This window comes from Octopus bimaculoides, chromosome 14, assembly GCF_046866305.1.
Source record: "Octopus bimaculoides isolate indiv1 chromosome 14, ASM4686630v1, whole genome shotgun sequence".
Classification (NCBI taxonomy): Eukaryota; Metazoa; Mollusca; class Cephalopoda; order Octopoda; family Octopodidae; genus Octopus; species Octopus bimaculoides.
In genome coordinates, this window is record NC_142941.1 from 47,079,165 (window position 1) to 47,101,664 (window position 22,500).

Genomic DNA, 22,500 nt, shown 5'->3' on the forward strand with positions numbered 1-22,500 from the left:
AACTGACATGCTCACACACACACACGTATACAACACACATTTATACGTGTGCATATATATAAATCAGGTGTTTAGGTAATATAGCAATTTCTTCAAGGATAAATGTGTGTGTTTGTGTGTATGTATGTGTGTATGCATGTATGTGTGTATGTATGTATGTGTGTATATATATATACATACATAATTATCAGAGAGAGAGAGAGACGAGGGACAAGAGGGGGAGGGAGAAAGAGAGAGAGAAAAAGAGGAAGAGAATGTGGCGAAGAATATATTTCGACATTTATTTATCAATATAAAGATGAAAGGGATAAATATGGCGGTAAAGGCACTGGTCTGTGGCTTGTCAAAAATATTACTGTGACAGATACTTGCATTATTTACTTGTGTATTTCCAAGTTCTGGTTTCAAATCTGACGTGGGTCAACTTCGCAGTTTAACTTTCCGAGGTCGATGAAATAATACTAATTAAGATCTGGACGCAATCTAAGACAGCTATTCATTCTACGAAATTGTTTTGCCTTATTTCGATATCAGCAGTCAATACTTAAAATAATATGCCTACTGCGTGGCACCTTGGGCAAGTGTCCTCTAAAGCAGGGGTTTCCAAACTGTGGTCCGTGGACCACAGGGGGTCCGCAAGGACAAGACAGGGGTTCTGTGGACAGCAAATACATTTTATGGGCAATCTGATTTTATATATGTTTTTTAATCGAAATCTTTTAATTGACAATAAACCTATTTGTTAAATACTGTTAAATAAATAAATGTAAAAATATGTGTTATTTTAAGCAAATATTTATGTATAAATTTCATAAGCGTTTATAACGGGGTCCCTAAAGTAAAGCCTGAAATATAAAGGGGTCCGCAAGTCAAAAAGTTTGAAAACCCCTGCTCTAAAGGATCAGACCGTCCAAAACCTTGTGAGAGGATTTGATATCTATATAAATAATAATTTATATATGTGTGTGTGTGTGTGTGTGTAAAAACGTATGTGTAAGATACAAGATTTCTGTCTTAAATTTTCATGGCAGGTAGAGTATTCTTCCGATGGTATTACTGTGGACATTCGCATTTTTATTTATCAGACGCTCGTTTCATTTAAATATTCTTAATCTACAGCAGCGGCTTCTGTCTGTGTCTGTTTGAGCATACTCACGATTGGCTATTCTGCGGAGAATGATGTCGATGAGCAAGCTAGTGTGTAGGTACGCCATCACACACACACACGCAGTGAGTAGTATTATGCATTTTAATGCGTTGCATGGCTCGGTTTGCATAATTGGTATGCATTTGATGAAACTTCAAGATATCTGTTCTTTCTTTTTCTTTTTCTTTTTGCATATTCATTCGGGAGGGTTTCGGAATATTTAAAATGAAAATCATGTCCATAACACATAACACATAACACTGACACTCTTGCAACTATTGGTGAGTGTTTTATTTTGGTTCAGAATATCCCAAAAGATGTGAGAATTATTAATTGTGTGTGCGTGTGTGTGGACGCGCGCTTGTCTGTATATATATGTATGTATGTACATATATATATATATACACACACATATATATATATATATATATATATATATATATATATATATATATATATATATATATATATATATATATATATATATATATATATATACGTATATATCTATATACGTATATATCTATATACATATATATATACACATATATATACATATATATATGAGAGAGAGAGAGAGGGAGAGTTATATATGCATATATGTGTGTGTGTGTGTGTGTGTGTGTGTGTGTGTGTGTGTATACACACGAATAGTATATGTGTACTACACATATAATATATATATATATATATATTATACACACATATACATATATATGTATACATACAAATGGTATGTGTATAACACACATATAGTATATATATATAGATGCATGTATCTATGTAAAAACACACACACACACACTCATACACATACACACATACATATGTATATATATATATATATATATATATATATATATATAACAGAGAAACGCAGTTACATAATTACTTTTTATTGCTAGTTTGGGGCAATTAACACCTTTCGCTTGTAATATGTTCTCTGTATTCTGGCGAAAAGGAAAACAATTTTTTAAGTAGTTTTCAACTTCAAGTCATAAACTACAGTTAAAGTAGAGTTCTGCCAAAGGAATTAAAACGTATTATGACAGAAATATCATTTGTAATACTACACTGCTAAAATATTGGAACAACTAGCGGAATAATAGTAATGATAATAGTAATGACAATGACAATAATAATAATAATAATAATAATAATAATAATAATAATAATAATAATAATAATAATAATAATAATAATAATAATAATAATGATAATAATAATAATAATAATAATAATAATAATAATAATAATAATAATAATAATAATAATAATAATAATCCTTTCTACTACAGACACAAGGCTTGAAATTTTGGTTGGAGGAAACTAGTCGATTACATCGCCCCTCCCCCAGCACTTCAAGTAGTACTTATTTCATCGACCCTGGTAGGATGAAAGGCAAGGTCAACTTCAGCGGAGTATGGACACAAAACGTTAAGCCGGAATAAATGCCTAAATATATATATATATATATATATATATATACACACAACACGAACACAAACACACACACACAAACATACATACATACACACATACACACACAGACATATATGTATATATATATATATATATATATATATATATATATATATATACACTCATATTTATGGACGTGCATAGCTGTGCAGTTAAGAAGTTCGTTTTGCAATCATGTGTCCTCTGGTTCAGCCCCACTTTGCAATATCCTATATGCCAATATATAGCGAGTGTATTCGGTAGAAAGAAACTGTCGAAAACCCGTCGTATATGTATGTTTGCATGTGTGTATACCTATAAGCGTGTATGAGTATGTGTTTATGCTCATCTCTAACCGCTTGACCTGTATGTCTATTCATCAGAGGTTATCTAGGTCAAGGTTGGTCAAGGTTTATATAAAAGCAATATATTGTCACTAGTTTCAGTCATGGAATTGTGGCCATGCTTGGGCACCCTCTGCAAAAGGTTTATGTTTTTTTATATTTATTCCGGTACTCCATCTTGGTGCTCGGTATTTTATTGGATTGTATTGTCTATGTTCAGTCCACTGCAAGACGAAGGCGTCAGCACGTTCTCCCTACCAACCCCTGTCTGTTGTGGCGGTTGTGAATTTGAACTTGAGATCATACTGGTTTGATGAGCCTACACTTCCACACTGGCTCCAGATGGTTTGGTAGAGGTGTGCAGTCTTTTTATATTCTTACCCAGGAGTACTTTTTATATTAACCGCATAAAAGTGTGTATGGGTTGGCGTGCAAAACAGAGTTCGGTTGGGTTTGACCTCAGAACTTAAAATGACTTAACTAATTACTACAATTTATTCTTTTTTATATATTCATTTAAATTTTAAACAACTATAGACGGAGTGCACTTATTCTCAATTTATCGAAGTTTGTAAACTCATTGATCATTTAAGGTATTGAGTTTATTTCAAATATATAAATCTTTTCAGTAATACAGAGCCTGCAAATCTTGAAACCACTGGTGTATGGTTTGTTTTGATTCCGTATATCCTGAATGGTCTTAATATTACCTATTCCTTTTTTTGCTTTTCAATATCTATATATGTTACTATATTTATATAAATATAATACAAACACAGTTATATAATTTTGATACTGTTAAGTGTGTGCAATTAACACTTCATGCTAATAATGCCTTCCGCCGTAACTGGTGGAAAGAAAATATAATCTTTCTTTTATTTCTTCAAATATTTTACAACTTCAGTCATAAATTACAGTTAAAGAGAGTTCTGCGGGTGGAATGAAAATGTATTATGTGACAGAAACATCATTCTTGTAACACCATATCGCTAAAGACTTTTAAACAACAACGGAAATGGTTTCAACGACAATGATCATTTCTAAAGTAGGCACGAGGGAACAAATTAAGGTGCTCAAATCATATCTGGTTAAGAACACGATTTACAGTACATCATTACAGCAATAAACGACCACGTAGGACTATTGTAGCTAAAACTAATAACCAGCCACAGTATATCCTTGTACCATGGCCATCGGGCCGTTTCAATGGATGATCGCGAAACCGTTGAGCTATTATCATTTGTCATTTAATAACTGTATATATGTAGCATCTATCCGGTGGGTAACCAAGAAGATTCTTAACTGTGCAACATACACATGGCGTAGGAGTGACTGTGTGGAAAGTAGCTTGCTTACCAACCGCATGGTTCCGGGTTCAGTCCCACTGCGTGGCACCTTGGGCAAGTGTCTTCTACCATAGCCTCGGGCCGACCAAAGCCTTGTGAGTGGATTTGGTAGACGGAAACTAAAAGAAGCCCGTTGTATATATATGTATATATATATATATGTGTGTGTGTGTTTGTGTGTCTGTGTTTGTCCCCCTAGCATTGCTTGACAACCGATGTTGGTGTGTTTATGTCACCGTCACTTAGCGGTTCGGCAAAAGAGACCGATAGAATAAGCACTAGGCTTACAAAGAATAAGTCCCGGGGTCGATATGCTCGACTAAAGGCGGTGCTCCAGCATGGCCGCAGTAAAATGACTGAAACAAGTAAAAGAGTAAAAGAGTAAAGAGTAAGAGTATACCATGTACACATTTTCTTGTGCATGTGTGTGTGCGTGCGTGTGTATATGTGTGTGTGCGTGTGTATATGTGTGTGTGTGTGAGAGATTCTGTTTGTCTGCCTGTCTGTGGGTGGAGGAGGCGGGGGCGGGGGTAAATCAAAGTTAAAACAAGAACAGGATAAACAACATAAGTCAAAAGGTCGCAAAGTGAATATATTAGATTGACACCCAGTGAAAGTTTAAGATGGCAGATAGGAGGGAGGGGTGCGACGTTTCAATCATGGCTCTTCGTCAGAAAGAGGAAAAGGGGAAAGATTCCCAGAGAGAAGGAAGAGGACACTCCGAGAAAAGCACGTGCATTATTATGCTGTGCGTGTGCGTGCGTGTGTGTGTGTGTGTGTGTGTGTGTGTGTGTGTGTGTGTGTGTGTGTGTGTGTGTGTGTGTGTGTGTGTGCATGAAAGTGTCACAATATATGTGTGTGAGTGTGCACTTGAACAGGAGATCACTTCCCACATATGTGTATGTCTCGATAATTCAAACGGTAACTGCAATCGATTGATTTAATTTCACTTTTAATTTAAAACTATTTGTCCTATATCTGAATAAGGGAAATGACAGCGACCTCTATTCATGACTGGTCACCACCCCTTCACTGGAACTTTACTATTCTTGCCCTGAATGGAATTGGTGACATCTCATCTCATCTATAATGGCATCCAACATACTCGCTGGCAATAACGGTCAGATGCCAATCACGTTCTCTACTTGGATATTTGTTGGCGAATGCTTGGTTTTTGATTTGAATTATATTAAAGAACTCATTATCCGCTTTACCGGATAATGTGTATGTATGTATGTATGTATGTATACACGCATACATATGCACATGCGTGTGCATGTGTATGCGTATTCATGAATGTGTGTGTATATATATATATATATATATATATATTATGCATATAGCCCCACTTAAAAGTGTATTTCTGTTGGAATGAAAATAACATACATACATATATACGTGCAAATTATATATATATATGTATATATATATATATATATATATACATATACATATGTGTATTATGTATGTATGTATGTAGGTATGTCATTGTTCAGTTTTATTTCAAGATTTCTTGCCAATAGAGTAAGAACCGGTTCCTAACCTAGATCCAAGGCCCCTTCATTGAAATTTCAACATCAAGAACAGGGTATGTTTAACCTGACAATTTTTCTGTAAACTTAAGGATTATGCTAATATTCTTTCAAATTTTGGCACAGGGGGTCAAGTGGGGTGAAGTCTATTACATCAACCCCAGTGCTCAACTGGTGCTTATTTTATCTATCCTAAACGGGTGAAAGGCAAAGTTGACCTTGGTGGCATTTGAACGCAGAACGTAAAGAACTGGAAGAAATGCCACTATACATTTTGTCCGAAGTGCTTACGACTCTGCCATCACCCCGCCTTAAGGGTATTACTGATATTGATCTCAAACTTTGGCACATGGCCAGCAATTTCGGAGTGGGTTAAATCGATTATATCGACCCCAGTACTCAACTGGTTCTTATTTTACTGACCCCTGCCTCCCGAAAGGATGAAAGGCAAAATCGACCTCGGCGGAATTTGAACTCAGAACATGAAGGCTGATGAAACACTAAGCATTCCGCCCGGCGTGCTAACGATTCTGCCAGCTCGACACGTTAAGGATAATGCTAATATTGACAGTAAGTGTAATCTCTATTGAACTCATCACTTGCTACATCACATCATATTTCAAAGGTTATGCTTTGACGATTCAAGAGCGGTATGCGGCTGCAAAGTGCCGAATGAAGAAAAGAGGCAGCGAAGCCCTTCAGCATCCAGAAGCAACCAAAAGTGTCGATTATATTACATTTCCGTGGAAGATATTACATTCCAATATGCTGTTATTGCTAAAAAAAAAAGAAAACATAAAAGACCAATGGGATCTAAAGGAAAGATTGCTCTGGAATAAATATATAGAATACCGGTCTTGCAGATTATATACATTCATATCAACACAGAGAATATCGGTGGAACCTTCCCATCAAAACTTCTGTCAAGCCCTAACATTATGAACGTCATAAAGTTAAGACAGAACAAAATTATGTACAGTCATAGATGTCAGCTATTCTCCAGATGTGGACCTTTCTTCTAGGCTAAGTGTGAACAAGAATATTTATAGACAATCACTTTGAAACCCTTCGGCTTCTTTAACAAGATTATAAATTCAAATAAATTCCTATAACTCAGAGAAATCTAATCTCTCATGAAATAGGTCTTTTATGGATTTTAGTGTGTGTTCAAAACCGTACCATACTGGCTATTGGTTGTAAATGACAGATTGATTGACAGACTGACTGATTGACAGACTGACTGATTGACCCGGTGTTTACGGTTGTGTTTAACTCCCCTTGCTTTATTTTACTTCATTTGAATTAATTTTGATGAATCTTGCCTCTAACAATATTAAAATATTTCTTATGGCTCCAACAGACAAAATGGAAAAAGCGTTGCTCCAAAGAATGACGAGGGGGTACTAAATGTCCTTTAGGTAACGCATTGGCTTTCCTAGTGACCAAAAGTGACAAGCTATCAGGCACTTTACAAAACCAGTGTGTAAGCAGAAGTAATAAAAGTATATGACTTTTTAGTTTTTAATTTTGTATCTATATCAGCTTGCGAGCTGTGACCGTGCCAGGGCATCGATGAGTTATGAGATTGGTGCTCAGTTGTATCAAACATGCTGCTAGCCGTGATGACGATTCACAGGCGCAATTCCGCTACTGCTTGACACGAAATCTTTTATCTGTTACGTTTCCGCCGAATAGAATCCTCCTCAGACAATTTTTTCGTAATGAACCCAATAGAATTCCAATACTTAAAAGTAAAGATAACATGGATGCGTACACACATTTATCTTTCCATAAGTGCACATACAAACATATAATCACCTATACATGCATGTTGATATACACACATGTATATACATATACACACATATAAATATGTACATACGTACATACAGTCATACATATATACATATATCATCATCATCATCTTCATCATTATCATCATCATTATTATCACCATCATCATCACCATCGTTTAACGTCCGCTTTCCATGCTGGCATGGGTTGGACGGTTTGACAGGATCTGGTTACGCAGAAGACTGCACTAGACTTCTGTGTCAGTTTTGGCATGGTCTCTACAGCTGGATGCCCTTCCAAACATGCACGCATACATACATACATACATACATGCATACATGCATACATACATACATGCATACATACATGCATGCATACATACACACATACGTATACATGCATGCATACATACACACATACGTATACATGCATGCTTATACATGCATACATACACACATACGCATACATACATACATACATACATGCATACATGCATACATGCATACATACATACATGCATACATACATGCATGCATACATGCATACATACATACATGCATACATACATGCATGCATACATACACACATACGTATACACGCACACATATATATACAAATGAAATAAACAGACAAAATAAACAGCAGAGGTACTTTGCCCCACGAAAAAACTGCAGGAGCTACACAGAGGTTTTTCAAGCTCGTCTAAATGCACTGCAATGCTGGAAACCCTTCCGTGCTGACAATACGGAAGGGTCAAATATAAAAGAACTTATACAAATAGTTACCCTAAATTTTGAGGAAAAAATAAACGTCCATTACTTATCTGTCAGTTCTTTCATTTGTAATAGGTGAGCTGCAGCTAAAACAGGGATTATCTGCTTAACATTGGTTAATTCCACTTCGTCTTGGTAGAGGCTTGCTAACGCCACGGCCAACCCTGTAGGTAAATACAGGCACGATGCGTTCAGATAAATATAAATATGTGTGTATATGTGTACGTATGTGTGTGTTTATATGCGTTAATAATAATAATAATAATAATAATAATAATAATAATAATAATAATAATAATAATAATAATAATAATAATGATAATAATAATAATAATAATAATAATAATAATAATAATGATAATATAAAAGATGGGCTACAGCAAATATTCTGCTCAATACCACAGATTTGCTTGTCAGTTGTTTGACCTTAACCAGTTGAGCATGTCCCTTGGTGGCTGACGATATGTGCATCTCTGATCATGAGTAGAAGTAGTGGGGGAGCATCATAGCCATGTGTTGAGCGGAATTCTTTGGGGTTTGAATAATTCACCTTTGGAAACATGGGTGTTTTGCTCAATATCCTTAAACAAACCTTATTCATGGACCTTTTGAGCGGGATGGGCTACTCGACCGGAAGAAAATTCTAGCTGGTCCCCACCTGCAAGGTCATGCGTTGTTTATTTTGATATGAGATCACCATGTCACGCACATATGGTTGTGATACATGTGCCTGGTGTACCCTTATCAAACGGGTAGTCATGATGGGTATAATGGGCTTCGTATATTTTACCCCAGTGTCACTTTGATGGCATGCACTGCTCTCTCACTCAATAATCATAATAACAATAATAATCCTTTCTGCTATAGATGCAACGGTCTGAAATTGTTAGGGAGGTGACTAATTGATTACATCATCCCTAATGTTTCACTGTTACTTAATTTATCAATTCCGAAAGGATGAAAGGCAAAGTCAACCTCGGCGGAATTGGAACTCAGTACGTAGCGACGGGCGAAATTCTGCTAAGCATTTCGTCCAGCGTGCTAACGACTCTGCCAGCTCGCCCCCTTAATAATAATTATTATTCTTTTCTACTCTAAGCACAAGGCCCGAAATTTTGGAGGAGGGGATCAGTCTATTATATCGACCCCAGTATGCAACTGGTACTTAATTTATCAAACCCTAAAGGATGAAAGGCAAAGTCTGTTTTTTTTTTTTTATAAACCTAAATCTGTCCTCAAATATCTTACGCACTCTGTATATGTATACGTATATATATATATATATATATATATATAGCATGCGGTGAAGAAACTGTCGTCTAAATTATGCAGAAATTAAAATAACACTGATATCATTTTAACACAGATATGTTTACCAGATGTTAGGAGTGATGTGGTCGCAAAAAGTTGTCTGACACCCATTTTGTTATTTCGGTCACATATACGCCATGGAAACGAGACAACCGATTTCTGAGACTTTGGGATCGAGAAAAATTTTCAAGTAAATAAGCACAACTCACCTTTCTTTGTCAACTTGGGATCTTCCGCTTCCAAATCCATGTGAAACATCTCAGCTGGAATATAATCTCTCAAATCTAAGGCCGAATCTGCAGAATTCCGTCTTATACCACTCACCGTTAACCGGTTGTCGAGAATTTTTGAGCTTCTCGACTTCAGGTGAATGTCACTGGCAGATTTTGGTTTCCTCAACAAACCTTGCTTGGAGCTGTCGTTTGACTTTCCGCGAGGTCTTACAAATAAATCCAGGAGAACTGACGATTTGTCTATGTTACTGCTATGGAGATTCCATCTGACTCCGAGACAATGTAAACTAATATCTGAGAATAAGGAGAGCAGGAAAAGGAAAATAAAAATATTTTACAGCAAATAAGGGTACGTGTGTGTGTGTGTGTGTGTGTGTGTGTGTGTGTGTGTGTGTGTGTGTGTGTGTGTGTGTGTGTGCATTGTTTTGCGAGATGGTTTACGATGTGAGTAAGTGAGTGTTAGTGTGTGTGTGTTGTTGTGTCTGTGTGTGTTTGCGTGTGTGTATCTGTGTGTATCTGTGTATTTACATACATGTGTGGGAGTGATGGTTTGTGGTGTATCATGCTGGCTGGTTGGTTGGTTGGTTGGTTGGTTGGTAGCTTAGTTGGCTGGCTGGTTGATCGGGTGGCTGGTCAGTTGGTGGGAGGGTAACGGTGCTGACTGGTAGCGCACACACAAACACATACATACATGTGTGCGTATGTGTGTGTGTGTGTGTGTGTGTGTGTCATTTTGAGGAGTAATGAGAATATGTCAATTAGTGTGTTGATGTGTTGAGCAAAGCACTAGTACAGTTTGGGCTACCTAGTGTCATCCGCAGTTGGGGGTATATTTCCGTTGGATCAACTTCAGGAACATCGTGCGGAATAAAGATTGTTTCATTAATTGATTGTGTGTATGTGTTTGTGTCTGTGTATGTATACACACTTATATATGTACGCACTCACACACGTACACACATACATACACACGCATATACATACATGTATTATATATTTTTTATCTTTTACTGGTGTCGATCATTAGATTACGGCCATACTGGAGCAGCGCCTTGAAAAATTTTAGTCGAACGAATCTACCCAAGTATTTTATTTTAAGCTTGATATTTATTCTGTCGGAAACCTTTGCCGAACCGTTAAGTTGCCGTTTCGGCAATAAGGGAGCGATAGAATAACTACCAGGCGTAGAACAAAACAAAATAAGGATAATAGCAAACATTGGGAGAGATTCGATCGTCTAAACTTTTCAAGGTGCTGCTCCAGCATGGCCGTAGTCTAATGGCTGAAACAAGTAAAAGAAAAGATAAAAGAAGTTATATTCTTTTTTGAGAACGGGAAGACTTCGACTTTTTCTATCCTTTTTTTTAACCCGATAATTCTGCTTCGAGATCCACACTTCCAAACATGAATTATTTCACATCACATTCTCTCAGTGAAGTTTATATATTCTTACGGCATCATCAAATAACATCTGAAATATAAGATCTTCTCTACCCTGATGACTGAGGCTCGTCTCATCCAATGTTAAATGCATCCATTCGGCCGCTAAATTTATCAATATTATTATAGATCGCCGAGCCCCCAGAAACAGCTGTTGGACTTATAATACCTTTCTTCCACCCCTTTAATTTGGTCTGTTGTTTGTACTCCGTGTAAGTTGAAACTATTTATATTAACACACACACACACACACACACACACACACAAACTTTACTGGTGAGTGTGTTAAATTATAAGGCACAAAAAGAAAATTACTCTTCCCAGACACAACAGAATATGCTTCAACACACGAACTCACATAAAGAATCTTGCAAAGCAAATCCCAAAACGAAATATAATAAAAGCAATTTTACATTATGCATATATACGTATATCAATGTATACATACATACATACATACATATATATATATATATATATATATATATATATATATATATATATATATATATATATATATATATATATATACATGTGTATATCTGTGCACGGGTGTATGTGTATATTATGCATTATGTACGTGTGAGTGTATGTAAGCATATATAATATGTAAGCATATATAACAGTGGAGATTGCGATTATAATCATTGGCACTGTTATCAAATGGTTATTGTAATTGTATTGGTCCCGTCTCAAACACACTCAGGATATTGTTATATCCTCTGCTTAATGTTATCATTCTATTATTGTAATCTGAAAGGTTCTGTAATTGTAGTAGAGAATGAATTTATCGTAACAATACAAATTTTAGCCGGTACTTAGTGCTTAATATTGGATATACAATTAGATCGTCATATTAAAAGGAAGAAGTAGAAAACAATTTAGAAATGTAATTCTATAGCCATAACAGTCGAAATAAAACTTCTGGCGAAACAATAACTCCATTTTTAGACTTAACATTGAGATGATTCAAAACAAAACAAAAGAGAGAAAGAGATCACATTTTTCTATAACAAAGATGCTAATAAATAATTGTAATCACACGAATACAGTGAATTCCTCCACAGAAACAAAACGTCAATGGTGAAATATCTATCTTGGAAGTGACGGCAGTTCTTCGTGTCCGGTGTTCATGAAGAAAAGCGGCAAACCTCTAGGTTCTGGTGCACTTGGGGCAAATATGAAGGCTTGGGTCAGATGGAGATCGTGAAGATGACTCTTTCCTTCTATTGACGTCTCTCATCCGCAGCAGTGGCTCTAGTCTTCTCAAAGTTGTTGGCAGCTATCTGGAAGCAGTCCCGCTACATCATCTTCTGTGCTACGAATCCCTCCCACTCTGTGGGGTCCATCCATGCCTAAGTGAGCTGGCATTCCCGATGGTCTTTGAAACACTTACAGCGAGAGAGTTCCTCTATCTCTTTTGCCATGACTGAGCTCTCTGTGGAATACAGCCTTCGGCGTTCTGGATTTTTCCATGCGTGAAACGTGGTTTACTCGTCTGAATTATCTGAGTAGCAGCATGGTTTTTCAATTTTCGGGACATTGGCCTGCTGGAGGACTTCGTTGTTGGTGAGGTGTCCCTTCCACGAGATGTCCATGATGGAGTAAAGCCATCTCTAGTGGAAGCATTTCAGCAGCTTGACCAGCTTGCTGTACCGCACCCAAGTCATTGATAACGGTAACGAAACCGTTTCCACTCAAGACAGTCGCTACATGGTGACAGTCAACTCTGGTGGGAGACTTGGATTGGTCTAAATTGGTCAGCATCTCAACAAAGTCATAATTATTTTTAATCTTCTCTACGCTATGTAGCACGTGTAGAAGGTTATTCTGGATGGATTTGATGGAAATCATACAATAATGTTTAACACCAACGTTACCGAGAATAGGCGCTACCTACAATACAAATACATTGGTAAAAAGTCTTTAAGCCGAGTTATGAGCCAATGTTATCGGTTACACCAACTTTGATCACGTTCGTTATTAGCAGCGCTCCAACTCCTGGCTTACTAACAGCTGCGATAGACAACTGCCGAAGCCATGACAAACAGGTCTGGCATATAAACGTAAAACTCGTAGAACAACCCAACCAAATACAGTGACTCCTGTATTTCAGCAGCGGTTGTCAGCTTTTCAGAAAACTTCCCCTGCATAGGCGAAGCTGTCAAACTATGCATTGAAGTGCACTGTCACTAGTCTACCACTGCACCCAAACAGTAGGCCAAATTGTCGCTAAAATAATGTACAGATCTACTTCGATTGGGAAGCATGCGGCCTATCAAACACTGAGTTGTCGGTTTGTTTCCGTCTGTATTATACCTAATACCTATGCTACTGTGGGCTCTCGAAGATCTTTTCTCCCTTTTTGTCCAAAAGTATTCGCTTTAACGTCTACAACACAATCTTTGTATTTCACATTAAAGAAATCGTCGAACGCTACTTTTCCTGCTAGCTACTTTCATGCGATACCTTTCTTAAAGGCTTCTTGTACAGCATCTAATAGCTGACCCCACTATATCTCATAATATGTTATCTATCACCAACCCCTTACTAAATATTACTGACTCATCTGTAATCTTTCTCATTGAGAAAATTCACCATTCATTGGTGATTATTAACCTCGTCATTTATCACCCAACTCGCTAATTCGGTCTCTGAAAGAGAGAAAATGTATCTAGCGTTCAGCAACTGGGCCACTGGCCATGTGTCTCATTTAAATTGACCGTTAGACCCCAGACTTGTGGTCTTTGTAATCAGTTATCATTCAATGAGGCCACATACTCTATCCTTACCTAATAGCCTAACAAAATTTTAAAGACTAACAAAATGACCTGGTGAGGTTTGTTCCAAATCCACATCAGTGCATTCGAAAAATCCAGACGATATCACTCAGACACTTAGAATCGCTTGCCAATATCAATTATGTCGTCAGATATCAGACAGAAAAATAACCTCAAATTTATAATTAAAAATTGTTTCAAATATCACTCAAATAATGTAATCTCACCAGCCTCATTTAATTGCGTGTAATCAAACAGCAATAATTGACAATTATCAAGTTACATCAAATCGTTATGCCAACTAAAATAATTACTTTAATTAGTCTAATAGTATCAATTAAGTTTATGTCTTTTAACTACTTCCATTTGATTATAGTTTTATTTCAATTTTTCTTTCTATCTCACTCCTTCTGGGTGATTATCCACTGACTGATACACCCCGTCATAGTCAACTCATCTAAATTATTCCTAACATTTTGAAGATGATGAACCATGTTTTTGATTAGAGAAGCGCGTGGTCGTCGAGTTCAAAGACGTTTCGTTGCATATTGGGTAGGTGAATTAATGCTACACTTCACCAAACTAAGAGTAATGATATCTAAATTTGGGGGGAGGAAGTACAGCCTGTAGAAAGCCGCGGGGTCGATAAATTAAGTTGAGTACTAGGATCGATGTAACCGAGTAGTCCCCTCGCCCCGAAATTTCAGGTCTTGTGCTTATAGCAGAAAGGATTATTATTATTATTATTATTATTATTATTATTATTATTATTATTATTATTATCGCATTTAGACTTCTCTGATGACAGGTTTTTCTTTTAGATCCATTTAGGCACCGTTTCTGGCAATAAAACCAGGTAATCATCTCCATTTATCTGTAGTGAGGGATGTATTTTTTTTCTTTTTATATGCCAGTGAATATATCTAATCAGTTATGGGAAAAGAGAAAAATTTTACACGTATGTGTGAGTCTGCGTGTGTGAGTTTGCATATGTGTATTTGTGTGTGTGTGTGTGTGTGTGTGTGTGTGTGTGTGTGTACATGCTTGTGCATGATAATGTTCTGTGTGTGCGTATGCTTGAGTGCCTCTATGTTTGTACATTATATTATATTACCAGTAAATTTGTTATCCCTACCGCCAAAAGCTTGCCTAAAGAAGCAGTGTCTATGTATGTATATATATGTACGTATGTACATAGGTCTATATACGTATGTGTGTGAGCATATTAAAATGAATTATTTTAGTACATAAATAAGTATATACATATACATATAAATATAAATATATACATATATATATATACATATATATATATATACATATATATATATATATATATATATATATATATATATATATATATATATGCATATAAATACACATATATATATACTTATAAATGTATCTATATATATACATACATATATATATACGCATATATATATATACACAAACATGCATACATTCATATATAAATATATATATAGATACATATATATGAATACATACATATATATATATACATATATATATATATATATATATATATATATACACATACATATACATATATATATACATATATATATATGTATAAATATATACATGCATACATTCATACACACACATATATATATATATATATATATTAACTTTTCAAGAAACATTTTTTTTTTTAAATAAAATATTACTTTAAATTAGCTGCTTAATATATGAGTCTTGATGTCTGCATGTGTGTATATATATATATATATATATATATATATATATATATATATACATTATATATTATATATTGTATATATTATACTCACTATAGACCCTGCTCAAACACTTATACACACTTTCACACAGGCATGACATGTTGGGGAAAATAGCTTTGTTTTTGTGGTTGTTTTTGGTTGTTGTCGTCGCTTTGTTTTGGCTTCTTTTTTTCAATCTTTAAACAAAGTAGTAATCAGAAATCCAGAAGCAAGGACTCTTAAGCGACAAATTATATCTCAAGTAATGCTGCAGTGTAGCGCTCTGTGGTTGTGGTAGCGGTAACGGATGGATGGGTGAAATTATAGAATCTATTTTGGATGGTTTTAAGTGGTATTGTCAATTTATTTTCTTCATCATACACATGCACACATACATATATATACATATATACATACATACATATATATATATATATATATATATATATATATATATATATATATATATATATATACAAATTTATGTTGGTTTCAATCTTTTATTTGTTTCCATTTATTTCTCTTAATTATATGCATTTACACATTTTGTTTTTGGGACAAAAATAAGCTTTCCAAATATTGATAGAAAGTAGAAAGATAAAAACACAAAGAGGCAAAGAGAATTAGTGACACGGAAAAAACATTACGAAAAAGATTTAAGAAAGACTATAACTTGTATTTGGATTATATTTTTCCTGCAGAAATAAAATTTTGAAACAAGATTTTGTAATATATTTAAATTGATAGTATTTGGTGGGAAAAAATATTCAATTACCTTTTTTTTAGAAAAAAAAAAGTCATTTCAATATTAGATAAACAATTGATTTTTATAAGAACCTCCCCGCCGCACTTGATATTTTAATAACTATGTTTATGTAATAACTGGCTTTGTATTACATCTGTTTTGTATAACATTTATTTTGCGTGCATACAAATAACGTTATGCAATATGTGTAATGCATTATGTAACAAATCACTTTTACAAAAATATTTGTTATGTAATAGAGTAATAGTTACAAACTGCAGCAGGCTTGATGAATAACTGAGTTGGGAGGATTGGAGGGAGTGGTCCTGTCAGAAGGTTGTCGAAATCGCTACAATCTCCAGTTGACAGTTGATGAAGGACATATCCTTTTTAGTGCAAGCTATGTATAAAATACCAAAATATTCATTATGTTATATTTGCAAAGCGACAAGTTGACTGAGTCGTTAGATAGTCAGACAGAATATTTTGGTAGTATTCGTTCTGGATCTTTGCGCAGAGATTTCAAGTCGCACCGAAATCAACTTTGCCTTTCATTCTTTCGGGTTAAGTGAATTACTAGGCCAGTAATTGAGTCGTTTCTTCTTTTTCGCTCTTGTCTTTTTCGTTTCTTTCTAGAAAATTATCAGCTTTGGTCTCACATAGAGACAGGTGGTCTCCGCTAGGTTTAAATGCCAAAGATATGCTATATGACTCGACGGCACCCCCATCGATTTCATCAGAAGTTAAAGACTTAAGGAACAAAGGTTGTACTACGTTCCAAAAAAAAATCAACCAAAAGCACTGGAAGGTGCTCCAGCATGGCTGCAGTCACACGACTAAAACCAATAAAGAGACCATGAAATATATAATAGATAACATATTTGTTGTGGATTATATCCATATAGGTTATTTTGATGGTGTTGTGGTTGATAGTTGCAGACAACTTATGATTAACAGCATTCCAACCTGCTTTTCGTATATTAAGGCAAAGATTGTCCAATATAGACAGCTATTTAAGGGATTCGTGCTCTACTGGCTAACAGAATTACCGGCTGTATGCTTTCTATTTCGTTAGTTGGTGCTGTTAATGGTGGAAGATCGATAGCCACAGTAATTTATCATTTATTCAATCTGTCCCTTTACTGGTATATAGATCTAATTAAATGTTCGTCATTCTGTTTGTACGCCTGTTTGTCTGTTTGACTGTCTACCTGTCTGTCTATTAATCAAACTCTCTAATAGACTAAATATATAATAGAACTGGAAGAAAATTCCTTTGGGACACATTCTGCATGAACAATTAATAGTAAAGCAGGGACTAGCATACTTGATATAGTAAACCAAGAAATTTACTTTGTTGAACTCATATCCTTGTACTAAGGATGTGAATAATAATTTCTAAATAATTAATGATGATAATAATTATTTGTAATTTTGGCACAAGGCCAGTAATCTTGAAGGCGGGGTGAGTTGACTACATTGACCTCAGAACTTGACTGACACTTTATTTTATCTTCACGCAAAGATGAATGGCAAAGTTGACTTAGTGGAATTAGATCTCAGACTGTAAAAAGGGCTGGGAAAATGCAGCTAAGTATGATGTCCGTCGCTCTAACCATTCTGCCAATTCACCACCCTAAAATAATAATAATAATAATAATAACTATCTAAATTATAATTATCTAAATGACTTTTTCTAATCAAACACAGCAAAAGAGGGCAACCTAGGCTCGTATTTGCTTCTATATTTTTATAGTCGTCTTAAGATCTAGATTAATAGATAAAATATACGTCCTTGAAGAGGTCTAATAACATCGAAACACAATATTGTTCTAGTTCAGACTCACTCCTCAACAATCCACCATACATGATTATTTTTAACTAATTCAATATTTTGTGGTTGTCTCCACTGTTTCTTATATTTTGATCAGAATTACAAATTTATAAAATGATCGTTTTTGTCACTAAGAGTATAATTTTAATTTACTTAAGAAATTATTACTTTGCTACGTCAAGTATGTTAATCAGAGATACCGGCTAACGTTGATTAAGAGAAGATCTGTTAGTCTTTTGTTCTGTCTGTCACTACGTAGGTCTAATTTTCAGCCAAATTAAGTCGGTGAGCCGGCAGAATCGTGAGAACGCCGGACAAAAGCTCTTAGCAGCATTGCTTTCGGCTTGACGTTTTGAGTTCAAATTTCTCCGAAGTCCACTTTGCCTCACATCCTTTCGGGGTCAGTGTAATTAACTCGCCCCCTCCTCAAAAGTATCCGGCTTTGTAACTATAGTAGAAAGGATTATCTGTCAAATTGCCAATTAATCTTTATCTATCTGACTTATTTTAATATATCACTCTCTTTATTTGCTACGTTGGCTTCCGTAAATATGTGACATGTTTCAACTTGGCGCAATCTGCCAACCTTCAAGCAAGAGAGCTACAGCTACAAATGATGATGGTGGGAAGGACGATTGTTTTTGTTGGCTCTCCGTCGCTTACGACGTCGAGGGTTCCAGTCGATCCGATCAACAGAACAGCCTGCTCGTGAATTTAACGTGCAAGTGGCTGAGCACACCACAGACACGTGTACCCTTAACGTAGTTCTCGGGGATATTCAGCGTGACACAGTGTGACAAGGCTAACCCTTTTAATTACAGGCACAACAGAAACAGGAAGTAAGAGTGAGAGAAAGTTGTGGTGGAAGAGTACAGCAGGGTTCGCCACCATCCCCTGCAGAAGCCTCGTGGAGCTTTAGGTGTTTTTCGCTCAATAAACACTCACAAAGCCCGGTCTGGGAATCGAAACCGCGATCCTATGACCGCGAGTCCGCTGCCCTAACCACTGGGCCATTGCGCCTCCGGGAAGGACGATAATAATGAGCATAACTGATTGTAACACAGCCCCCCCACCACCACCCCATACCATTAATTACAGCATCTTGCGGTAGACTTTTCTCGAGCCAGTATTTTGACTAGCACCAGCATGATCAAAAGGCAAGGCTAGAGAAGGCTTTACTGATCAGGTGAACACTGTTACCCACTCTTACAACAGACGAAAATCTGTATGATGGTACCATACAACTGCTGGCGGATCAGTGCTGGCTTCTAGCGATATTACAACATTATATTCAATGTTCCATGCAAACTTCACGAGGTAATCTCGAAGAAAAATGGACTTCAATCTGTGTGGTTTCATGATTTTATAGAGGATTTCAGTCGTTAAATGTCTCTAAACTTCTGTCAATCGAGATAACTTCTGTTCTATTACCTTCATTGTTGCTCTCCAATCTCCCTCTTTCAATTTCACTCCTTCCTTCTCTCTCCCTCCCTCCCTCCCTCTCTCTTTCTCTGTTTTTCTTTCACACTCTCTTTTCTTGCCCAATTTTCTCTCTCTCTCTCTCTCCCTCTCTCTCTCTCTCAATCTATCTCCCACACACTCTCTCTCTCCCACTCCCTCTCTTTCTTCCTTGTTTTTCTCCCTCTCTTACCCGGTTTCATGGCATTCCTTTTGGTACAATAACTGAAGACACTTGGAGTTGAACACTCTTTTCTTGCTTCCGGCAGGGTCTTCGTTCTGAAGAGTAGATCAACATCAGGAGAAATAACGATTAGACATGACTACTAAGGAAGAGTGTTTACGCATATAAGACTGTAATATATACAAACTCTCATACAAGCAGCATGGACCAAAAACCCCTTAAGAAAATACGAATTGCAATATTTTCACCAATGTCATGATTAGCGAAACGCTAACAAACAATCACACACACATACACACACAACTTTAGGGGGTCTGATGAGAATGTTTGAGAGGGATAACTATTACATTAATTAATTTATTAATTAATTAATTAGACATTCAAGTCAATTCTCTAACGATAAAACAGTTCCTCCAACCATCCGAAACGATCGCAACCTTGAATAAATTCATGAAACAATATCGTCCTCATTTTGAGATCTGATTTACATACACACATACATATATGTATGTATGTATATATATATATATATGTGTGTGTGTGTGTGTGTGTGTGTGTGTGTGTGTGTGTGTGTGTGTATGTATGTATGTATGTATGTATGTATGTATGTATGTACGTATGTATGTATGTGTGTATATATATATATATATATATATATATATATATATATATATATATATATATATATATATAGAGAGAGAGAGAGAGAGAGAGAGAGAGAGAGAGAGATAGATAAAGTCAGGAGGCATGAGATGAATACATTTATTTCACTAGTTAATATCCATAGTTAATATCCATAGGCATCCTACATTGTACAAAACTAATTCATGTAATTGTATAAATTATTTTACATGTTTGCACTAGTGTGTATGCTATGAATTGCATAGCACTATTGTTCGTTTTACAAACTAATGCAGGCATAGGAGACTATCTCTTCAGATCAACAGAATATCATAGTTAGATCAATCTTTCAACTCTAGTTCAACTCTGAATTTCTACATTACACACCTACGCATTGGTTTACTATGTGGTCTGTCACCTAGTCGACTAAAGGAGTATTTTTGTGATTACCACCGGATTATACGAATTCATATATCGTGGATTAATATATATATACATACATATATATAAGTATATATATAGATATATACATGCATATATATAGATATATACATGCATATATATAGATATATACATGCATATTTATATGTATATATATATATATACATATATGCAAATATATGTATACATATATGCAAATATATGTATATATATATACACATACATATATATATATACATATATATACAAATACATATATACATATATATATATATATATACATATACATATACATATATACGTTCATATATATATATATATATATATATATATATATATATATATATATATATATATATATATATATATAATATATATAACGTTTTATATTTTGTAATGTTATGTATTCACTGTCATTAAAATGGCAATATTTTGCTAATGTACACGAAGCGAAATACATTAAATAATGAACAGAGAACAGAGAACAGAGAAAAGAAAACCACTTCCAAATTAAGATATAATGCAAAATTTAATAGATTTTGATGTATTTTATACAATTTTTCATCGTTTTGTTTTTTGTTTTGTTGCCTATTTTAAATTTGTTTAAAATCTATATATATAATGGAACTGTAACAATGAAGTTTTTTTTTTAAAAAAACAAGGTTTTTAACATGAGCCAATTTTGCTATCCAGGCAATTTCGTAAATGCTCAACCAGCAGAAAACGGCAGCCAAAGTTATCATAAATGACACCCTTTCTGAATCCTTATAGGGAACAATGAAGCTCGATACACAAACGATCCAATAAAATCGTCATGGATGGAATTTATTTAATCATGTCCATTTATACAGACTAGATTTTATATATAAACTAGCAGCTAATCCCGGTTCTATGGATCCATTATCTTAAAATCTTAATGTTATGGTAGTAAATGGATGTCATTTTCGGATTCTGAACAACTAGTTCGGGTCCAAATTTTTTGACAACAGAGAAAAAAACTTTTTCGTTGGCCTGTGTTGCTGGAGGGACATTTTATTATTGAACATTTAATTAAACATGAGACTTACTTCTTATAGCTTGGTGAATACAATGAAGCAGTAGTCGGTCTATCCTGAATTTGTCGGAACTTGTAGGGTTGATTGAGGTCAAGATTTACAGCGATCTGGGGACTTTCAGCTGGAAATGTGACAAATGCCATGATTAAGCTTAAAAGTAAATATTTAAGGGTGAAATTAACGTGCAAGTGGCTGAGCATTCGACAGACACGTGTACTCTTAACGTAGTTCACAGAGAGATTCAGCGTGACACAAAATA

At 35.2% G+C, this 22,500-nt stretch overlaps 1 protein-coding gene across 2 annotated transcripts in view; it reads right to left on the bottom strand.

Annotated features, from left to right (window-relative positions):
* Window positions 1–22,500, bottom strand: part of LOC106870532 (BTB/POZ domain-containing protein 16) — a 125,281-nt gene that overhangs the window by 55,384 nt on the left and 47,397 nt on the right. For both annotated transcript variants that reach the window (XR_016244335.1, XM_089362803.1), the window contains exons 4-7: window positions 22,254–22,362; window positions 20,134–20,219; window positions 9,918–10,235; window positions 8,444–8,561 (exon numbers count right to left, since the gene is read on the bottom strand). Coding sequence is in view for 1 of the 2 variants with exons in the window: in XM_089362803.1 (XP_089218929.1) it covers window positions 8,444–8,561; window positions 9,918–10,235; window positions 20,134–20,219; window positions 22,254–22,362 (631 nt within the window). In the remaining variant the exon portion in view is untranslated. The remainder of the gene's footprint in view (window positions 1–8,443; window positions 8,562–9,917; window positions 10,236–20,133; window positions 20,220–22,253; window positions 22,363–22,500) is intronic.